General features: G+C 43.5%; 1 protein-coding gene and 1 long non-coding RNA gene across 4 annotated transcripts in view; one reads left to right on the top strand and one right to left on the bottom strand.

The window, feature by feature from the left end:
- Positions 1-20,032, bottom strand: part of LOC142768916 (uncharacterized) — a 32,968-nt gene extending 12,936 nt beyond the window's left edge. Inside the window, exon 1 of the long non-coding RNA XR_012885546.1 lies at positions 19,728-20,032. This is a non-coding gene — a long non-coding RNA (uncharacterized LOC142768916). The remainder of the gene's footprint in view (positions 1-19,727) is intronic.
- Positions 1-23,067, top strand: part of LOC142768915 (uncharacterized) — a 105,009-nt gene extending 81,942 nt beyond the window's left edge. For 2 of the 3 annotated variants that reach the window (XM_075871467.1, XM_075871466.1), the window contains 4 exons: positions 13,981-14,036; positions 15,308-15,419; positions 15,861-15,935; positions 22,900-23,067. In XM_075871467.1, the coding sequence (XP_075727582.1) occupies positions 13,981-14,036; positions 15,308-15,419; positions 15,861-15,935; positions 22,900-22,999 (343 nt within the window). In that variant the 3' untranslated portion in view covers positions 23,000-23,067. The remainder of the gene's footprint in view (positions 1-13,980; positions 14,037-15,307; positions 15,420-15,860; positions 15,936-22,899) is intronic. The other variant, XR_012885545.1, reaches the window with a different exon arrangement.
- The last annotated feature ends 1,138 nt before the right edge of the window (positions 23,068-24,205 follow it).

The raw sequence follows: 24,205 nt of genomic DNA, 5'->3' as shown, positions 1-24,205 counted from the left end.
TGCACATCCCCAGGTTCCTCTTCTGCACGATGAGCGCCAGCGTCAAAGCCGTCGCCAGTGTAAGCGTTAAAGCCACTGCTTCACATATGCACATGCGAAAGCACATATAGAGTATTATCACCTGCCACGTACTCATATCAATGGTCCATGTATTGAAGAAATTTTGACGCCGTATAGCATGATTATCAATCTTTCTCTTGCGTATGCATTCTATGAAAAATCCCAAGTCTTGAAGAATGCGTTGATTTGTTTCCCTCAGCTTTAACGCATCGAGGTTTAGAAATATATTGTTTAGTTGAGTTGGACATGCATAATATGGGACTTACATTTATGAGAAAAAGATTTAGGAGATAGACCAGTAACTATGATGAATGTGACAGAATATTTATTTACCTAGGACAAGATGTATCACCATACCACACGTTTTTGGTGCTGCTAGGTATTTGTTTGTAAGACTGCTCCATGGTACACGGTAGGTCATAAACTTCGAAGGTCTTTGCAGGTTTAGGTCTTCCACACAATCACGGTGCATCAAACCAGATGTCGCTACCAGATTCTTTCCCACAGTAAACCGACCCGGCGAACTAGTATTTTCGTGATCTGTAGGTATACGAAAATGGACCACACCGGTTTTGGCACAAATAGGCTTCTCATTCAAGTTCTTGTTTATCTATTTGTTTTTTACGTACTGTAGCCTCAATGGGGCTAGTGCAGGTGTGAAAAAAACAAAAACAAAAGGGGAAAATTAGCATTCAGGAATAGGCTTTCAAAAACTCTTGAAGTGGCAGAGAATGAATGCTCCCGGACAGCATATTCCAAGCTTTTATAGTGGAAGAGAAAAAGCTGAATTCGAACGCATCAGTGTGGGTGAAAAAGTTGCAATATTTAGGGCATAGTCACTTCTCGTTGACAACAATCTGGAAAACTTCAGACATGATTCTGGAGTGATGGAGGAGAATAATTGATTAAATTGTGCAGAAAGCTTAGGCATTCAACATGGCGACGATTTGCAAGTGTAACGAGAGTTAGCAGGAAAGGAACTTCATTCAATAAAACTTCATGTCATATCTCTTACGCCTAAAGCACACAGCTCTTTCTTGAACAGACTCAATTTCATTGATCTCACACTTATCATGAGGGTTCCCAACCACACTACCATAATCAAAAATGGGTCGAATAAGAGTTTAGTGAGGAAACACTTTATTTTCCTGAGCAGCAAGACGGAGCGATAGAAATAATCCAAACTCTTAAGGGCCTTGTTGCATGTGAGATCAATACGTGTTCATTGTACGAAATGTATCAATATAAATTTTACATCACACTAGCTCGTAGCTAAGCACAACAGCCGTTCACAACACTTACTAAAATGACACCCCAAAACTGCTGAAAACACAGTGCATAAAAATCTCATTTAGGCACATATGAAAAAAGCCCCAGTTAGTTTTTCGAATGAAATAGTTGCTCTTCGAGGGAGAGATACAAGATCTTTCAAAAACTATCTTACACATACAAAGATATAACAGTAATTTAGTGCCATTCAGATGAAATCAAGTGTGGCCTCGGTAAATAAAATGTTAGGCAAAAATTTTTGAGCACAGATGTCTGGTGCTTGAGTAAAACGTTTTGAGTAAAAATGTCTTGAGTAAATAGATCTTGAGTAAAAAATGCAAACGTATCAAATGTTTCATATAAACACTCGCAAGGTGTGGTAAAGGAGACAATAATTGTGGTTTTATTCGGGGTCTTTGTGTGAAATAATTTTTGCTCGAGTTTTTTACATTGTCTTTTTAAACAATTTTGAGACCTCTAGGCCATAATTCAAATTACCTGCTGATAATTGATCTGATATATGGGATTTAACGTCCCAAAACCACTATATGATTATGAGAGACGCCGTATCGGAGAGCTCCGGAAATTTTGACCACCTGCGGTTCTTTAAAATACACCCAAATCTTAGCACACGGGCCTACAACATTTCCGCCTCCATTGTAAATGTAGCCGCCGCAGCGGGGATTCCATCCCGCGACCTACGGGTCAGCAGCCGAGTACCTTAGCCACTAGACCACCGCGGCGGGGCTTCATATTACCTGCTACGAGGTGTTGTGGAAGACGGTGCAGAATTTATAGGAGCCAAGATAATGTTGATTTTTACGTTAAAAATGGCGTTCAAGCAGCAACTTCTATGTCCAGATATTATATATGTGAGGCATCTTTGACTAGCCTGTGTAACGCTGTCCCTCCGGCCGCACCGCTTCTCTCGCCGCTGGTGTTGGAGTGGTGCCAAGTAGCTCACGCCATCCTAGCCATGCGCGGTGACGTCTCTCTTCCTCGCTTGCCACACGCTGGCCTCATGTCAGCCTTTCTCGCTTCACCCTCTACACCACTCGCAACGCTCGAGCCCACTCCTCAGGTGGACTCGAGAATGAGCCCCGAGCCGGCGGGTGCGCATGCCACGAGAATCTCGCGACGGCGACAATGTAATGTGTACAGTGCACCTTTACTTGCCATGCGATCGCACTGACGCCATCGCGGTATGTTTCTCGCTAGTGTGCGCGTACTTTTTTCGGCTGTCACCGGCGTTCCGAGGTTTAGTGAAGCCGATTGCGTTCGGGAATGGCGACTACAACACCGACGAGGCGCGAGCCAGGGAAGCCTTACTGCAAGCGTTGGCACTGGAAGAGCAGCGACACCGACGATGTGCGAGGGAAGAACACCGATCGTTTTCGAGAATACAGACGGCACACACTGCAGGTAACACTGACGAATATGGTAGCCAAGGAAGCCGAGCGCAAGCGTCTGCAACACGTGCCACCTACCATGTCCTTGCGTTTCAAACAAACATTTCCTTAAGTAAACGCTACCCAAACTTTCTCCCAACTGTTCTTCAAGCACCCGCATCGACACCTGTTTCAACCGGGTCAACGACGTGCGCACCGCTGCTGCTTCGCATCCCATCAAGTTTCCCTTAGGAGAGATGGTTCATAGTTTATTTGAGAGTTTTCTAGGGAGCTCTCTCTCTATCAATCTTTTGTGCGCAGAAGCTTGTAGAAAATTTTAGAATTTATTGCAGATTTACTTACCAGCGAAGGTATCAACAGAACATTTCCGGTGGTAATACCCTGCGCCCAAATCACAGAACTATCGACCACGCAAATGAACACCAGGGCGTGCTGTGGAAAACATGACGATAAGTTCTCCTAAATAGTTGATAGTATCCATCACAAGTAAGCGGAAACGCCGACTTTAAATAGGACAGACGCGAGCGGCGGTTGTTGCCTCGCCTGCGTACCAGCAGCACCTAGCCTGCGGCACGCATGTATTCCGCGGGTCACTCGTCATCCCCAGCGTGCCGAAGGTGCGGTGATGACCAAACGCTCCAATATATGAAACACTTCTAGTTGGGCCTACGTAAAGGCCCACGTACGCAACACTGCCACGGAAAAGATGCGCGCATGTACAATACGTAACGTATCGATTCCAGAGATGTGCGCGTACGCCCAAAACAAGACGCCACGCACGTAACGCAACGCTTACTTTGTTACGTTCTCGCGGGTCCTCAAAGAAACCAGAACGAGAGTATATATGGTGGCAGCAGTGGCATTCGACGCTGAGAGTAACAGCGGACCTGAAGCAAGGCCTGCGTACTTCACAATGAAGGGTGATTTTTTCATGCCTGACAAGGTCAATTCAAGCGGCACGTTCCGGCATCCTTATGGTTCAAAGAAATCACCTGGTGTCTCACGAAAATTCTCAAGAATCGCCTTCAATATGTTGTGCGTGGGAACGCGTCTCTTTCTGCCAGGCTTCCCGGCGAATAAAACCGTAAATAAAATGGCACCTTGGTACGTACTTTTATTCACGGTGCATCATAACACGCCTTGGACGTAGTGCGATCTTTAACTCCTTTAATGTGCCGGTAATACATCGTATGGTAATGATTATCTCTATCGCCACCACTTGCTGCGGGTCCCGCTAGTCCTCATCCACAGCAGCGCTGCATAGACCGCTGGGGAATATCCACTCCAGCCATGCCTGATCTTACATTCTGCCGTTCTTACATTGCGCAGCCATTGCAAGTTCAAAACAGCAAAGTTGAACGTACGCATTCAGAGCACCCAGGAACGATGTAAAAATCTGCACAGCGAACGCCACGGACTGACTTGTACGCTAGTGGGTCTTCACATGGTAGTCAGGATGTGTTTCATGAAGATCACAGAGGCCACGTTATTTCTAGGACCATGGTAGTGGTACCTAGAATGCTTCGAACGTCAGTGGCGGTGATAAGCATTACAAACCCTTGCATCTCGCAAACCAACTATGTATTTGAGTGAAACGCATCAAGATACGTTAACACAAAGTGTTGCCGCGCGCTTCATTTGCCGCGTACGCAACGAAATTTTCACAGTGTACGCAGCTTCTCCACCCGCCCAACTAAAAGTGTCTATTATTTGCTCCTGCCCTCACCTGGCCACAGAACATTGCTTACTGGTGAGCCGCTATTGTCTGCTTGGTCTACCTGCCACAACGATGGAAGATATACTTATTCCCGCGCACTCAAATATGCGAGCCCTCCTAGCCTTCCTCGAGCTCTGCGCGTGTGCGGACCTCACCGCCTTATAGACGAACAACTTTGCTTTGAACTATTGACTGCGCTGACGAGACGTTTTCTTGCCATGCCTCTCACCTTTAAATGCAAAGCCTTTCTTAGCGAACTTCGGCGAATTTGAGCATATCTATCTATCTATCTATCTATCTATCTATCTATCTATCTATCTATCTATCTATCTATCTATCTATCTATCTATCTATCTATCTATCTATCTATCTATCTATCTATCTATCTATATATGTGGCCACATATGACTTTTAGCTCTCCTGGCCGTTTGAACAATTTTATCTATACCAAACTTGGTATGGCATAACAATACTGATTGAAAAACATATTTGGCTACTCATAACATGAAAATCATTACATATATGTCATGAATTCCATGATTTAAACTTCATGGTCCTGCAGCTCTTGCGGTGTTTTCGTTCACATGGCATGTTGCAAAGCTAGTATGGTATGACATGATTGCATGCTGAACACAAGCGACCGACCGTAACATAAAAATAATGACATGTGTGCCATGTAAAAACATGACCACATGCCACGCTCATGGTGCACTCGCAGCCATTTCGCTTACGTCACATATACTAAATTTCGTATTACGCTATGTTAATGGACGACGGAGGTATGTGACTGGTGCAAATATTATAAACATGAGATGCGTGTTTTGTAACAACATGACTACATGCTACGTTCATGATGCACTCGCGGCCATTTCGCTAGCTTCACATGTGCTTAACTCAGTATTACGCGACGCGAACGAACGACATAGTTAAATGACACATCCAAACGTGATAATCATAACATGCGTGTTGTGAAACAACATGACTTCATGCAACACTCGTGATGCGCTCGTGGCTGTTTTGCTAGCTTCACATACGCTAAATTTTTTGTTGCTTGACGTCAACAGATAACCAAGGTATGTGACTGGTGTAAACATATTATTCCCGAGATCGAGTCATGTGAGAAGATGACTACATAAAAAAGTCGAGGTGCCAGTACAATTCGACGTGACGCGGTGTGCGTGCTCGCCATCGTTCATTTCGTCGCGTCACGCCGGCATTGCCAAGACAGGCGCCGGTCTTTCCATATACTCGCAGGCGCGCACCATGCTGCATTGCTTTGACGCATGCGCGTTTCAGCGCGCCCGGCGTCTCTCTGTCATGAAAGTAGGAAGACGCACTGCTGTCTGGATAACGCATCGCGGCGAAATGCAGCATGTCGCCTTTCGCGCCGGTTGCCGTCGGTCCGCGCCAACGGACGCTGGTCGTGCCGGTCGCGCCTGGCATCAGACTATAGAGGGCTCGCGTTTTGCTTACGTAGCGTGGCTGTGCCGAGCGTGCGCACGCGTCATCGCTACATTGGAGAATATTGGGATCTTCATTATGCGCTTGCGGCTGTTTTGCTAGCTCCACATATACCAAATTTGGTGTTACGTGACGTCAATGAACGACAAAAATATATGACTGGTGCAAACATGATAATCCTGACACGCGTGTCGTGTGAGAACATGACGACATACCACGCTGATAGCATGCTTGCAGCCGTTTCGCTAGCTTCACATATAATAAATTGAATATCACATGATCTGAATAGATGGCGAAGGTAAACGACACATCCAAACATGATAATCATGACACGTAAATCATGTACGGCGCATCATCGACCATCACCTCGTAACATTGCGCTGATTTTAGAGTGGCATATCAACCTTCCTTATTCGGGCTTAGCATATAATCGATTCCCACCGTACGGGAGATCTGCCAATTTTTTCCTTCTCTCCTCTCTCAGCACGTCATCATCTTCATGCGGGAAGATCCTTCAAGCAACCTACGACTTCTGAACAGGCAAGCCCTTTCCGTTGCTCTGGAATGTGCGGTGCGACATCAAATTACGGACGTACGAGTAAATCCAAGGAAGAATATTCACGCCATATACGTGCCCGATGTCGGTGCGCTTGGACAGCAGCAGCAAATGACTGAGCTAGGCGGCATTAAAATGCGCCCCTTTATACCAATAGATGATATTGCCGGTGTAATTTATAACATCAACATTGCCATTCCTAATGTGGACTTGTCTACCCTCATCGAACCTGCAAACGAGGGGACTGTCATTACGCAAGTGCGACGCCTTGGAAATATGCGCTGCGTAAAAGTGTTTTTCAAGGAAGATTGCATACCGTCCTACGTTAAAGTTGAACATTTCCGACATCCGGTTCGACCACTCATCCAAAAGCTACTTCAATGTCACCAATGCTTCGGGCTAGGACACGTCAAGGGCGTATGCCCCAACTCACGACTGTGTCCCCGCTGCGCTGAACATTATGCTGAAGACGCCTGTCGGGCGAACACTTTGAAGTGCGCCAACTGCAGCGGTCTTCACGCGTCCTCGTCGATAGACTGTCCTCTAATCCAAAAGGAGCGCGCGGTTTTCAGACAAATGGCTCGAGACAACTCGACACACAGGGAGGCAGCCGAAATAGTCTGGCGTCGCCGTCGACGTCGGCATCATCGAAAGTCTTCAAAGAAGGCACATTCCCGAAATGCCAGTTCCCGATCTTCAGCGGTTCCACCAATTAGCGCAGCGAAAGGACCCATCACTTCTATGAAAGAAGCGGAGAAGCCTCCTTCTCTGGACGAATAGCCCACGCTCCCGACCCGCTCTTCTGCAAAAGAACCTCAGCAGGTTGCGGCCACACCAGAGCTGTCTCCAGCCATGAAAAATTCGCCTAAAACTTATCGTCAAGTGATCTCGGTGCTGCGTTCCCTTATCGAAGCCATCCGATTGATATTAGTCGATATGAAGACACCATCTGCTTAAAGCGTACTTGGAGTATTGGACGCCCTAAGCCCAGTGCTTGAATCTCTCAACTAGGAAGATAGCTACTCACACCTCATCATTTCGTAAGGAAGTCAAGGATGCGTCCATCATCCAATGGAACGCCAGAGGAATAACATCACGCCTTTCAGATTTTCGTCAGTTTGAGTTTACCAACGTGTTTCCACTCATCGTCATTTGTGAACCCAATTTATCGAAACCAATAAGACTTTCCGGGTACGAAGCTGTTATGTCTTCAGCAAATGGTGCGTGCAGCAAAATTATCGTCTTTGTTCATCGTGAACTGACGTATGTTGTGCAAACAATTGCACCTCACGATGACAATCAGTATGTATGCATCCCTGTGAACAAGAACAAAATAATGTTTACCGTCATAGACGTTTGTATATAGCCGTCGAATAATCTCGATTGCAAGGAGATTAGCGCATATTTTGAGAGTGTGTCCTGCACCATGGGTCATCACAGGTGATTTCAATGCACACCATCACGCATGGGGAAGTACGCGGACAAATGCAAGAGGACGCACGTTAGCAAACATCGCCTACAACTATGGCCTTACTCTCCTGAATGAAGGTAGCCCCACGTTTCTTCGAGGGGTGACATACGACAGCTGTCTCAATTTTGCTTTTGTCTCCAACTTCCTCGCGAGATACGTTAAGTGGTTTCCAGATCCTGAGACACGAGGAAGTGATTACATTCCAATATACCTTAACATCAAAGGCTTGTAGTTGTGGTGCATGGACCACTATTCAAGCAGTCCAATGGACCAACTTCAAATCTAACATGGAAGATGCTTGTAGGGATGGCTTACGATCTAGGTTAGAGCAAACAATTAAGAGCACAATGCAAAACGCCACTCGCATGGGGACAATATCTTCCACATGAAACGACTTTGACATAGAGTTGGAGTGACTCCGACCACTTCGACACCTGGCAGAGCGTCGGTATCGGCGTACAAAATCAATATACGATCATAGGGCAGCCAGGAGGATGCAAAAGAAGATTCGGCGTCGCATGGATAGATCAGCATCGGAACGATGGACAACGTTTTGCAGTCACTAGACCCTCGTAAGCCACTCTAACATAGTTCGAAAACTGTGCAAAGTCTGCGTCACCCTACGGAACAGCGTTTTCCATTCAAAGCGCTCGCGCTATTTCAAATGAGGCAAGATATTGATGTCGTAGAAGATTTCTGTGCGCCGATCTGCAACAAAGCCACTCGTCCACATTCTCCAGTAAAAGGTGACGTCCCCCGTTCCCATGACTACCACATGGACCTCCCTTTTGCAATGGAGGAGCTCAAGGCGGCACGAGCTCTTTGCAGGCGTTCAACTTCTCCGGGCCCAGATGTTATTCCGTACCGAGCCTTGTGGAAACTTGGGGAAGGCGCAAGGAGATAACTGTTGAGACATTACAACATCTCGTGCCAGTATGGCAATGTTCCTGACGACTGGAAAGTAAGCTGCCTGTTACCCATCTTCAAGCAGGGCAAATCTCCACTCAAACTCGCCTCATACCGCCCAATAGCACTGGCCAGCTGCGTAGGGAAGATAATGGAACGGATGATACTAGGCCGCCTGGAGTGGTATCTTGAATACTACAAGATTTATTCGAACTCCATGGCTGGTTTCCGACGCGACCGCTCTTCCATTGACAATGTCGTTGATCTAGTTTGGCACGTTCAGCACGAAACATCCCGTAAGCGACTATCTACAGCTTTGTTTATAGATGTGAAAGACGCGTATGATAATGTACTACATGAAGCCATTTTGGGTGCTCTTGCGGTGGTTGGAATTGGTGGTGGAGTCTTTCGGTGGATTTCGAGTTACCTGGCTGCAAGATCACTCTTTGTGTTAACAAACGATGGCCCAACTACGCGATGGTATACTTCCAGAGGTGTTCCTCTAGGCGGAGTTCTTAGCCCGACGCTATTCAACCTTGCACATTGCTGAATACTTGCGAAGTACCTTTAAAAGCTCAATATACGCAGACGACATCTGTGTCTGGGCGTCGGCAGTCACACGTCCTCAGATACGTTCTCGGCTTCAAAAAGCAGCAACTATGATTGCGAACTACTTGTTAAAACAAGGTCTCAGCATATGACGAGAAAACTGCGCGCTGGTGGCCTTCACTTGCAAAGCAATGACCTCTTATATCATCTCAATCTGCGGGCGACCGATTTCTTACGCCAGAACCCACCGGTTGCTGGGCTTCATTATTGATAGGAACCTCTGTTGGAGTCCGCATGTCGGCTATATGAAGAAGCGCCTGGTCGCTATTTCCCAATTGTTCATGTTCCTGGCAGGAAAACGTGAGGGATGTCAGTAGACGCAATAATGAAACTCTACAGAGGCCTGTTTCTCAGTTTCGTGAGATATAGCTTGCCCATGCTTAGCAATGTCTGCAAGACCAATGTTCATGTTCTACAGGCAGCACAAGCCCGAGCACTGAGAAAGTGCCTTGGTCTGCCCAGATGTACGTCAACAGAGGCAACAATTACAATTGCTGGTGACTATGCAGTACAAACTCACAATTTCGTAGAAGTCCTGAGAACGCTTATCAGACACTTCGCACATGCTCCCTGTCATCACCTTGGACTGTTGCCTTCAGAGAGGCGCCAAGCATCGTTCGCTAAAATGATTGTGAAATACAACGAAACAATTTTCTCGGGCTCCACTCCTGCATCTAAACCATTGATACCCCCTTGGTTTCTTATTCAACCAACAGTGCATCTTAGTGTACCAGGCATCCGGACGAAATCTGAGCTTTCATCGACCGCGCTGAAACAACTGTCTCTTCGTCTTTTGCACGAGAAATATTCAGACAGTAAACATATATATATATACCGATGGCTCCATGAACCGTCAGTGTTCGTCAGATGCAGTAGTTGTCCAAGCAAGAGGTGTTACCAACAGCTTTAGGACTGGCCACTCCGCGGCATCAACAGTAGCAGAACTAGCTTCTTTGCGTGCTGCACTTTGTGTGGTCAATCGGGAACCACCGCAACAATGGTCAATTTTCAGCGACTCAATGGTAAATTTTCAGCTGCCCTACAATCTGTGCTTTCAGCACTGCTTCGTGGGCCGTATGAACAGCTTGTTTTTGAAATTTGACGCCTTCTCCACACTTTACACGAGAAAGGGCATCATGTGATGTTTCATTGGCTGCCAAGTCACTGCGGCGTCATAGGGAACGAACATGCCGATACTGCCGTGCGGACAGCTCTTGAAGGATCCTGAGAAGGAGCCATACCACTTTCGCGGACCGATGCTTCCAGTAATCTTCGACGACTTGCGTGTGAAATCACGTTCTCAGTATGGTGCCCACCAAGCAACGAGACGTATCGTCAACACCACCTGCTCTCTTTGATGGCTCTCCGCATGCCCACTGGGCTCGACCGAAGAGGAGCCACCTTTCGTCATCGCTTATGGCTAGGAGTGGCATTTACAAAATCTTATTGCTTTGTTATAGGAATGGCCGACAATGCTCTCTGCGATGCCTGTCATTGCGAAGAGACGCTACACCACATCCTGTGCAACTGTCCGCTGTATGACACCCAGGGACAGTCACTGGCGTCTGTTTTTGCGCGCATTGACAACAGCCAAATATCTGTGGACACTATTCTGTCAAGTGCCCGAGAGAAGACAGTGCAACAGAAGGCGGCAAAAACTCTGTTGAAATTCCTACGCGACACGGACTTGAAGAAGCAGCTGTAACTACAATGTCAAACACCGCGAAAGACGAGACTGGGCTATGATTGAGAGTGCGCGCGTGCGCTGCCAGATGTGCTGTGTTTATCTCTCTTCCCTCTCTGCTCTTTATCTTTCATCTCCCCCCTCCCCCTCCCATGCAGAGCGTAGCAAACCGGCTGCTATAGGCTGAATAACCTCCCTGCCGTTTTTTTCCTCCTATTTTCCTTCTTTGGAAATGCAGCCACCGCAGCCAGGATCAGATTCTGCGGCCTGAGGGTCAGCAGCACAGCACTTTGGCTACTAGACCACCGCGGTGAGACAGGCGTCAAAAAAGGTTTTGCCACTTGACACTGGTACAAAAAATTGTGTTCTCCCCTTAGTTTTGACTACGTTTCGTAATTGATCTGGCTTAGACTTACCGATATTGTCGCATATGAGAGCAAATTCGGTGCTCAAAGAGCCGTTGTCTTCCTGAAAGCATAAGTGTGTCTGCACTGGACAACCGTTTTCAAAGGTCAAGACACACCGTAGTCTTTTGTTTCGTTAACTGCTTCAGTAACTCATTTTATTCAGTAAGCAGATTATGCACATTTATGAAGATAGCAAGAGAAGTGCTAACTTGAAGATAAGTGCCCAATAAATTTGGTAAGACATCTTCTGACATGACCTGGAAGTTGTTTGCACCTTTTTGTATAACTGGATATTCTGACACATTTAGCACTCTCGAAAAGCTAGCCTGAACAAACTACGGGTGCTAAGAGGCAGAAATATGACGAAAATAATAAATATGGCATTCAGTAGGTTTCAGCACCGATACACCGAGGATTTCACGTACTGCGCAGACGGATGTAATGAGACTCGGAACGACGTCAACCACAAAAAAATGCCCGTTGTGTACTTTCTACAAAACTGTCTCCCACTACCTATACCAGGGAGCTTCCCCCACCACAAATTAATAAAACATCAAGTTGGCACACCTATAGTTCTCCAATTTCGTTCCTACTCTATCCTTCGGTCCCTTAAGAAGACAAGTCCAGACCAATCACATCATCATCTTCATGATCATCATCAGCCTGACTACGTCCACTGCAGGACAAAGACCTCTCCCATGTTCTGCCAGTTAACCCGGTCCTGTGCTTGCTGCTGCCAATTTATACCCACAAATTTCTTAATCTCATCTGCCCACCTAACCTTCTGTCTTCCCCTAACCCGCTTTCCTTCTCTGGGAATCCAGTTAGTTACCCTTAACGACCAGCGGTTATCCTGTCTACGCGCTACATGCCCAGCCCATGTTCATTTCTTCTTCTTGATTTCAGCTATGATATCCTTAACCCCCGCTTGTTCCCTAATCCACTCTGCTCTCTTCTTGTCTCTTACGGTTACACCTACCATTTTTTTTTGCATTGCTCGCTGCGTCGTCCTTTATTTAACTGAACCCTCTTTGTAAGTCTCCAGGTTTCTGCTCCGTAGCTAAGTACCGGCAAGATACAGCTGTTATACACCTTTCTCTTGAGGGATAGTGGCAATCTACCTGTCATGATTTGAGAGTGCTTGCCAAGTGTGCTCCACAACATTCTTATTCTTCTAGTTACTTCTATCTCGTGGTTCGACTCCGCGGTTATTACCTGACCTAAGTAGACATAGTCTTTTACAACTTGAAGTGCACTATTACCTATCTCGAAGCGCTGCTCTTTTCCGCGGTTGTTGTACATTACTTTCGTTTTCTGCAGATTCATTTTAAGACCTACCTTTCTGCTCTCCTTGTCTAACTCCGTAATCATGAGTTGCAATTCGTCCCGTGAGTTATTCAGCAATGCAATGTGAATGGTGGAGCGCTGGTTACAAAGGTACTCTCCGTTAACTCTTATCCCTAACTGTACCCATTCTAGGCTTCTCAAAACCTCCTGTAAGCACGCGGTAAATAGCATTGGGGAGATATTGTCCCCCTGCCTTGCACCCTTCTTGATTGGTATTCTGTTGCTTTCTTTATGAAGCACTGTGGTAGCAGTTGATCCCCTGTAGATTTCTTCCAAGATTTTGATATATACTTCATCGACGCCCCAATTCCGCAGTGTCTGCATGACGGCTGATATTTCTACTGAATTAAACGCCTTCTCGTAATCTATGAAGGCGATGTATAGCGTTTAGTTATATTCTGAGCATTTCTCTGTTACCTGATTGATAGTATGAATGTGGTCGATTGTTGAGTAGCCTGTTCGAAATCCTGCTTTTTCCTTTGGTTGATTGAATTCTAATGTTTTCTTTACTCTGTTAGCAATGAACATTGTAAATAGCTTGTATACTACAGAGAGCAAGCCAATCGGCCTGTAATTCTTCAAGTCCTTGTCATCTCCTTTCTTATGTATTAGGATGATGTTAGCGTTCTTTCCAATCAGACCAATCACAGTCGTGCCCAATACGTGGCCTTGGCTCATGCTTTATTTACGCATGATCTGGCGATGTTGAGCCCCTTAACGTCTCTTCATTCACCACAGCGTCATGTGATAATGAAAGAGCCTAAAGAAATGCCTAAAGAAAAGCAATCTTCGCGCACAACTCAATGCTTTTCGAAGGAACATCGTCTTCCTACCATATTGCAGTTTGAACAACCTTCTTCATTAAGGAAGAAGGAGAGTTGTTTAGGGTAAGATGTCAGTTCTTCATAACTCAAATAAATTTCTTAGCATGTCATAACTAGAATTTATGACCTAGCCCTCACAAGTCTTCAGAAATGCCAGTCAGGGCATTACCGGCTGCACGTAGCTTGATGCATACGTATCGTTTTTCATAAGAACACCCTGTTCAGTATACAATCTAACTACTGTTATTTCTTTCAACCAGGCACAGATTGACAGAAGTTGAAGGTGTGACTGCACACACTAGAGATCGTGGAACAGGTATGCGAACGAAACTACAATACTGGTCTTCAACAGAAATTTCAAAGCTTCAAAACTTCACGGGTGTTATACTGTGCTTGCATAATAAAGGCACTGGTAATAGAAATATTTTGTGGTGTAACAAATGAAACGTTCAAAATAAGGCTTCACGCGCGAATTGTGGGCCGCTATGGCTAGTCAAAAGACGTAGGAATAAAGGGTGAGTTGGCCAACGTAGAAAAAAGCTTGCGTGGGGAACAAGGTGTTTAAACCTTAAAAAAAAGAAACAGACACAGATGCGTTATAGAGACAATCATATTGTGACGTGGCCATGACGATGGAGAACGTTTGATCAGGACTTAAAAATACGAAACGTTTTACTCGGACAGACATGTGCGCCGATAATGAATGGTCATTTTCAAGCACAACACGTTCTACGCTGAATACATTCTGAACAGTCGTAGGCCATTGATTGATTGACATGTGGGGTTTAACGTCCCAAAACCACCATATGATTATGAGAGACGACGTAGTGGAGGGCTCCGGAGATTTCGAACACCTGGGGTTCTTTAACGTGCACCCAAATCTTAGCACACGGGCCTACAACATTTCCGCCTCCATCTGATACGCAGCCACCGCTGCCGGGATTCAATCTCACGACCTGCGGGTCAGCAGCCCCACACCTTGCCACTAGACCACCACAGCGGGGCTCGTTGGCCATCGAATAAACTGATCATTGCTGAAACGCACTCTATTACATCACGCAAACAACTTTCTAGTATTACCGGTGGTGCTCACATATGCCTTTTGATTAGCTGCATTATTTTCGTACTCTATGCAGTCTTACCAGAAGGACACAAAAATCCGTCAAGATTCTCAACCACTGCGGCGAGGTGTGCGTGATGGTACAAGAATGCATCAAATAAAGTTTCTACGTGCGTGACGCATTATACACATTACACGCACTTGCAGCGCTGTTATTCTAAGACATCCGCAACATTGCAAGAAAGAAATTTTGTGCATTGATCATTTTGTGCCAATTTACCAAGTTTTTGTGCAAGCGCATATCGCTATTTTTTGGCTCTCTATTAGGCACGCAGTGTTGAGTATTGTATTTTTTTCAATTTGCAGCCATCCACAGAGTGAATACAGGCAAAATTTTATTGCATATCGAAGCATTTACCTAGAAATTATTGACAGCTCTGCAACTTATGCAAACAGAAAAACTCTCTCCATTAAATTGCCTACCTAAATAGCATGTAAAGCATAACGACAGCTTTTTTTCTTGGCAGTGGCCTCAACAAACGGTACCTTATGCACAAGCGAACCAAATGCTGCCATCGTGCGCCATTTCTACACAAAGCCAGATTATTTTTGGCGAGCAGCATCGGCCCTAGCGTACATGTGAGTAAATGAGTTGGATTTTAGGTTTCTTCATATAGAAGAGCACGTAAAAATAATGTGACTACATCTTGTACTGAATGTTTTATAACACTTTCCGATTGTGAACAATGCAATCATGCGTCATGGGAATACATGTGCTTGTTGATCAGTGCCTTCTAAACCCATTGGGACAACTCCTGCATTGTAGCAGTAATATATATATATATATATATATATATATATATATATATATATATATATATATATATATATATATATATATATATATATATACATATATATGGTACAATGAACTAATTATAATGTTGATGGTAAATATCACATAATCTTTCAGGCATATATTCGCATGGATGAGGCAAACTATTGAAAAACGATAACATCTCAATACATATATTTATGACTTCGCAACGAGAAATTGATAATACGGCTTTTTTCTCCAAGGTGTGGCGCCGAACCGATTGATTATTTTTCCTCTCTTACAACGGAGGACTTCACTAAAGTTGTCAAGAAACTCTTGTAAGTCTGCATCTTATTATTCTTTGTTTTGCAGGAACACTCCTCGAACTGGAACAAAAAGTTTTTGCTGCTTGTGAGTTTTTGTAGTGTTTTCAGTTCACGTGCACGCGTGTGTACTATGTCTACGCATGCGTCTGTGTATGCACAGAGTACACATCTGAATTACTTCCTTTGAAAACTATTTTCCTTTGCAAATAGGCGTTATAATTATGCATAGTGTTTTGTTTAGAGAAACACTGTACTGGGAAAGCCACGCCTCACAAAAATAGGGCGTTACTGGCAATGATAACAGTGGCAGTGGTGCGAGCGACTGGAAATACCACTGAGAATATCGCTTAAAAGGTAGCGAGACAGATTGAGCACCAGAATTACCTATTGGGAAACTGGTAATTAGACGTGCTTCATTATCCGATTGGCTGACGTGGCTATACCCCCGGGCCCACTTTATCGGGTACAAAACACGAAAGGGATTTGTAGCAGCAGCACTGTTTGGTGCTTCTTAAAAGCTGCGAAGAATGGGAGAGGCGTGGGGTTAAATAAGCGGGACGGCTCGTCAAAGACTGTGTGCGTCCCATTTTTCTAAATTTTTTATATGAACAATGCGCGACTCCCTACTAATCAACATCATGCACTTGACATGCGGAAGATCGAACATATTTTACGTGAAGGCAAGTGGGCTGTCGGGCATGCCAGAAAAGTTCTAGATTCTGAGATCAGGAGCTCGAACAAAACAACGACCATTAAAAGGTGACATGCCAGAACGAGAGCTCTTCCCCAACCAAGTTCAAATGCCTAAAGACTCGGTGAGAATCATAAGCCTATGCACAAACAAGGATGGATTGGTAGTAGTCACTTTACCCAAACTAGAATTACGATTATTCAATTCGCACAATCGGTATGATGGGTAAGAAAAAGACACTGCCTAAAAGTCAAGACACATACAAAAAGATGGAAGCCACGATCACCAGCAGAATAACCCACAAAACCCTTTAGTTAAGCGTCAGGAATGCACAAGTCTAGAAACTGGACACCCTCACATTAAAAGGCCACCAAAATTGTCATAGGGTTCACAGAGTGCCCTTCCACGCAACCGGTCTTCAGCTTCGTTACACCATATCTTGGAGGAGCCTATCGAAGCAAGTCAATGTGGACCAGCTCAAACATCCCAATCTTGCTAAATTGGCGGGTGAAAAGTTGTAGATTAGGAAACTTGGGATTAGGAGAACGATACTTAAGACATGCTCAAGCTGCAGAACTGTCTGAATAACAAATGAATAGCCAAGGCGCTATTCGGAATGACATTTTTGACGCCAGCATTCTAAGAGATATGCATCTAATTCACTATGTCGGATGACCAAAAACAAGACAAGCGTAACTGCGCAGAAATTACGGCTGAGGACCTTAAACATGATGCAGGGATGCTGCCAATAAACATTTTAGTTCGTGCTGCAACTACAGTCAGCAGTGATTTTATAGAGAGGGAATGAGGGCCAGTATTGTAAAAAAAAACAAGTATTTGTGGCAGCTGAAAATGTCATATCCTTCGATGTGAACATGTGCGTTCGAATGAATATTCCTGACTAATAGCCAGACAGCTTGCTGAAATTATATATGAAAATAGGGACTTATTTACAGCAAGAAAGAAGCAATTTATAGACATGTGCGTTATTTGGACTTTAGCTCATGTGTCCCTGCTGCGAAATGAAGCCGCCGCCACTTCCACTATAGCGCACATGTCTAACGTGACTTCGCATGGGACGCGTTTAGGAGGCAGGACAACCTTCCTGGAAAGTATGAATTTTCAAACATGACACGCTACAATGCAGATCGTATTTGAAACCTCACCACTGCCTAACTGAGAAAGACGCAGTAACCTTCAGGAAACAGCACACCTTTTGTGACAATCATGGCATCTCAAAGAGATGTGAGTGAGAAGCACGATTTTCACATAATATAGTAAATTGCTATTTGAAAATACAAAAAACACGGCCCCTATCTCGAGCACACGTTTGTTGGGGGAGAAACCATTAAATTGAAATGCGCGCAGTGATTTTACCGTCGAATTGGTGCATGAAATACCATGACATCGATAATTTTAATACTGTCTGCTAGCATACACGCATTTTACAATCTGGTAGAATGAAGTACAATGAGGGGTCACTAACCATCTGTCATTTCATTGAGTTGATACCACGAAAATATAAAATGTCACCTTTGGAATTCCTGACATCAGATTTCAAAGTGCAAAGATTTTATTTAAAGATGCATTATTGACACTGGTTATGACTCTAAGAAACAAAATGGCAATTAAATACAGCATTAGAGATCTCGGACTACAATTTATCAATGTAATTCTATCGATTGCTTCATTTTAGTATGCTTTTTGACCACCATGCTCACTTACGAATTCCATACACGCTTGAATGTACTGTAATACAGCACACGCAATGTCGTATGATGTGAGATTGCGTGTGAAAACCGGAGACCATATGTAGTCATCAATTTCCGAAAAGCAGCGGGTAGCCATTGTGTAAGACCCGGACCTCATGAAGAAGCGCAGTCTGATCAGATAGTCTCGAGAAGTGGCCGTGGCCCTGAGCTGCCTGGCATGTAGAGACCGCCGACGTACTGTGTGAACCACACCTGATCAGAAAAAGAAAAAAAATCTGCTGTGCCCTTCGAATAGACTTATTCATGAACTACGCAAACCTGAATAATCTGAAGCAGTATTTGTGCAGCCGAAGCTGTGCACGCCACGTTTTAAAACATCAACGTGGAAAAAAAACAAAACGTTTCATTAGTGGCTTGTAGATTTATCTCAATGTGGAGATCAGTATTGCCACACTCTTTCACAAAGTTTTGTTATCGCCCCAATAAACGTTTGAGTGCTGCCTTGCGCTGACGGCACCAATGAACTAAGAGCCACCGAGGTAATCTTAGAACCTTCCGATGTGATGACGTGTACAACGCGAACGTTATCAATTGTTCTGGAAAATACGTGGCTGCTAGTGGTAACGCTGGAACATTGAATGGCACGTGTATAAATGCCGACGCTCATTACCGCTTGTCAAAAGCAGATGCTCTGTTCACCGCTATCGCCCCCAGTGTATATTGCTGTAATCTGACTTTCCTTTTAGTCGCCAGAAGTTTGGCCAAATAAGCAGTTTCAATTTGTACGAACTACCTCAGCCTTCGTCATCGTCAAGATCCCGCGACAATAATGGGGTAGGGTGTGGTAAAATGAGACACGCTGCAAAACGCGACATTTTGACTGTACCGACTTTTGTAACTTAAACAAAAAAGTACTTTTCTTTGTTTCAGTATTTCAGCCACAGATGCTGTTAGTTGTCTACATTATTATACGTCTACGTTTGTCGTCGCTTACAGCGTTCGCATATAGAAAATTACGGGGGTGGTGTCGGTGTGTTCGTGATCCGTTAAAAGGGGGCGAAGTTCAGCTCACCCAAATTTTTCAATTCGTGAATGAAGTTACTCCAACGTCAGTACAACAAATTACGTATTTATTTCATTACTTTATACTAAAAGCTATATAACACAAAGATTTTGGTCAATTTGGTGCACGGTGCTAAAGCAGAATGTTTTTTTTTTAATTCAGGCCTGAGTAAAACGCAAAACATGAAACAAGGCATCGAAACAATTTGGAGAGTATCCTATTAAGTGAAACAATTACTGATACAGATTACATGCTGAATTTTTGGCTTGGGAGGCTTAGGGCATAAGAAAATATTATAGCAATCTTCATGGGTGAAAAACGACCACAAAAACACTCACTGCTGTTGAGAACAGATGTGACTCTTTTCGCGCTACATTGAGGCTGTTCCATGTTCTCGATTGGGCTCAAAGAAGATGCATAAAAAATTGAAACAATCTTCAAGTCAAGCTGTTCACAAACTTGTTTTCGCATGAAGTTATTTTTATACCGATATTTCAAAAATATCAAGTGTTAGAAAATGCGATTTTTTTCGCCTCACAAAGTCTGGCTGGCGAAGTTGAAAGTCAATTGAAGGTAAACCACAGTTGCAGTCACGCAAACATAATTGGTGTAGCCCTCGGGTAGAACACGCAGCAAAGGCAGACATAATTGCGTTATTTAAAGCATTCGCGACAGTGTTGGACAACGTCATAAAAACAGAATAACTATTTCTTGATGTCATTCAATTACGTGTTAGTGATTCATTCTTCTTTCGCCAGGAGAAACATACAGAAACGTCATTTTATGACATTACGGAAAAATCGCTCAGAAGAGGGACGGAAGAATGTCAGCCTAGGAAACGTTCTGGATTTTGGAAGAAAACTTCACTCTGTGAAGCTTGACGTACTGTTTTAAAAATTACCATCTTATGGCATTCGAGGTTTTGTAAATGTTACAGTTTACGTCTGTTCGTAGAAATCATTTGAGTTACAACTGCTAAACTGGTTTTAAAACAGTGTTCTATTCTATGCCGCCTGCTCTTTAACACTTAGATAAAAGATAGTCAAAGTGCCTGAAGGTTCCCCTCAAATGACGTGGGCTGGTGATACGAGCTTGTTTTTCTCTGGCAGCCGGGTAAAAAATGTAGACACGAGAATGTACGACCACTTGACCTATCATTTCAGCTAGACGCAAACCAACTACAACTAGAAGTTAGTAAAGGTACAATTATTTAGTTTCGGAGGGAAATGAGGGCGAACATTACCAAGATTTTATTTATTATAGAAAGTATGAGACCCAGCATGTCGCCTTGATTAAATTATGGGGTTACTATTTCAAGAAACCATGAGCTTGACCACAAAATTAAACTTAGTACATATAAGTATGTGTTGAAGAATTTCTGTTTTGTCTGTTTTATGCAAACTTTTGCCCCCCTTGTTCCGTAATGGCTAAAGTTTCAGTATTGATGGTTAGTTTATTCATATAGACGTTGTTATTTCATGTTGGCGCACTACGAAAATTAACCTAGGTAGGATGTAGGTTTTACAAAAGAACGCTCTGCACAGTGTAAAAATATGCAACCTATATAGGTCTCCTCCATTTTTTGAGAAAATTGAATTAATCCTGTCTGTCAATTATAGAATCCTATATCCGGCCTGTTATATGGGACATTGTTACTCAAGTGATGCTTGATCTAAGTTTCGGCAGTATAAACAACCGTTATTCGGTGCAACATACGGAAAGCAAACCTGTTAATACAAAATCTTGCATCTACTATACAGGCTCAGCTATATCAGGGAACATTTTAAAAAGGTAGCACGAAGCACGGCATAAAAACTTGTGCTTGAATGTACTTACTACCTTGTCCTGTGCCCTGAATATGTTACTACTTAGAAATTATTTCAGTATTTACGTGATATTGTAAAATTATGTAGAAGTCTTGCAATACTTTCAAAGTGTGTCTTACATTCTGTATTGTAAGTGGACTATTGGGCAAATGTTTTGCTTGTTAGAGTCTTTATTTATTAGCTTGGTATGGGTGATTGCATTCAATTGCTTGCGTCCATCTTAAAGAGTGTGATATAGGCCTTTATGCACTTTACATTTTTCATATTTATAAGAAATCACAATGCCTATGTTTTACATGCCAGCCAATGTAAATTTAAAGGGCTCATGTCAGTAAGAGACAGGCTTTCATTGGTCTCTTAAAACAAGATGTTTCTTCAAAAAAACTGTATTGAATTGTATGTAAAGTCCGCATTATATTTTGTCGCCAACAATGACTGCTTTTATTATCGAACGATATTTTGGCTCACCGCTATCGCCAAGATATCGGCACTGGAGTTTATGCTATGCAGGATCATTTAGGCTATCCCGTGAAGATTTACAAAAAGCGTCTTATCAATGAGTTGCTATAGACTGTAAATCACCTGTGCAGGAGGTAGAAACATTATAAAGAGATAAAATGAGTGCAGTCAGCTATGGTCGGGTGCGTATCCATGTTCTATGAGTCTTGGTACACGAGTATAGGCCACTTGTGAACGACGGAAACGGTTCCAGCACATACTCAACAGCCATGTAAATTTATTCATGTCATAAACTGCTAAGTTTGTCAAGTACGAGTGTCCTTCGATTAATTTTTTATTGTACTAGGGTAAGAAGACGACCACGATAGTGCTAAGCCATAAACGGCTAAAAATGTAGATAGATAGATAGATAGATAGATAGATAGATAGATAGATAGATAGATAGATAGATAGATAGATAGATAGATAGATAGATAGATAGATAGATAGATAGATAGATAGATAGATTGTGTGCTAACATTAAAACAATAACGAACGCGCTTGAAAAGCAATGTTCAAGAAACTGATCAGAAACTTGAGACGCGCCGATGACAACAAATAAATAATTAAAATAGTCCAATCAAGATTCTGTACCTATAGGCTTGGGACACGTTATCGTTCATACCAAGCAAATATTTAAAAACTGAATTCTTTACATACAATGAAGAGCATTGCTTTTTATTTTGCAGTCATAAAAATGCGGAACACCGTCTTCTACACCGAACTTCTAAAATAGTTGACACATTTAAAGTACTGCCAAAAAGCTACAACTAACCTCCACAATACCCTGTCGGCTATTTTGTTCAGTGGCAAAGGTTTAAGTTTAACAAATTAATTGAAAGTGAAATGCAACAACATAAAAACACACCAAATCGACAATGTACGCAGATTGAGTCACACGCAGAAAAGCGTGGGTCTGGTGAAGCCCAAATCATTGGTCTACGTAAGGGCCGCTTCGAACTGATTTTGTTTTGTTTTTTGCTTAAGCGGAAGAATATGATGTTTTTCGAAGTCACATGTATTGTCCGGAGCTGTTGCCTGGACGTAAAAATTACAATGCCAGCTAATTAGAAGTAATATTAAACTTACCCTAATAACATATGTACAATTAGTTTTCAAATTAAAGTAGGCTGAAACCGTTTGATAGCTAATCTCTATTCGTCCTGTTTTGTCATCGTACTTGCAGAACTTGTCACAAACCTGGGGCCGAAGAAAGCATAGAACCCACAAGTACCGGTACTGAAGAAGGTAACACACCTACAGTACCTGGTATAATATCTTGCTAAAAGAGATGTCATGACACAATGTATGCGCATTAATATTTAAAAGCAATAAATATGTTCAACAGCTCAAATGAATGCTCTCCTTCGCGCCAAGAAACCGCATGTATTCAAGTTCCTAGGTCAACAATTCCTTTGTGCACTACAGGTAGGCACACGAAATGTAAGTATTCAAAGTTCCGCCTTTAAAAGCAATGGTCCAAAATGTGGGTACCTACGCATTTGTGTTTGGGAGACTATATTCAACCGACGTACCTGCTTAAATCGTTTTACTCTTGTTTTAATACACGCGACAATCAGACGTGCAGCCCTTCTATCAGAGAGAAACGTTGACTCTCCTATGGAGATTAGTAGAAGGAACGGGTTTTGAAGAGAGATTTAACGTATTTGTACAAAGGGAAAGCGACCCATGTGATTCCCACACAAATAAAAGGAGAGTGAAAGGACACTTTGTTATCCTCAGTTTGCGCACACTATGATGCAGCTGGCCTGAAGCAACGTGGTGGGGACAAGGTGTGACGCTGTCGTGTGGTTGCGATGGCGAAGTGCAAAGTGGTCACACAAAAGATGAAAGATGCATTTAGGGGTGAACATGCACCTGGTAAAAGCATCACAAAGGGTACAAGCAAAGACAATCGCATGGCCATGATGGTAGACAGTACGCTTTTCTATCATTTCCACTTGGATCACAGATTAAACACGATCTTGCATTTACAAGCGTAATAGAACGTTTCAAGCCTAATTGGTGGTACTCTCGCCATCTCCAGCGTAAACTTCACTATGCTGACGTCGTGTACGTGGTCTTTTCTCAACATCTATAGTTGTGAACACGAGCAAGACGCTCTGCCTTCCACCCTCTCTCTAAAACATCTGAAGAAGAGCTGCAAAACTACCACGCCGGAGTCTCCGTTTTTTTTTGCATTTTCTTCATGCGTTTTTACATATATAGCTACGTATACATGTACGACGAGTGATGGTGACGCCTATGCAGGCGGCAAAATTCAGCCGAGAATGTCCATATATTATCTATCGCAACGAAAATTGGGTCTTCAGATGTGGTTTCTTCCTAGGTCAGCATAACCTCTTTGTTAATCCTACTGAATGGGACGGCGATAACGAGATATGTTGCCACGTATACGGCAGTAGAAACAAACGAAACGAGATATAGCCACTCAGAATTCGAGGACGCAGCACGAGCTCTGCCTCCCAGAG

The sequence above is a fragment of the Rhipicephalus microplus genome, chromosome 8, assembly GCF_043290135.1.
Source record: "Rhipicephalus microplus isolate Deutch F79 chromosome 8, USDA_Rmic, whole genome shotgun sequence".
Lineage (NCBI taxonomy): Eukaryota > Metazoa > Arthropoda > Arachnida > Ixodida > Ixodidae > Rhipicephalus > Rhipicephalus microplus.
Note: the sequence above shows the minus strand (reverse complement) of the source record. Positions and strands in the feature narration are given on the sequence as shown.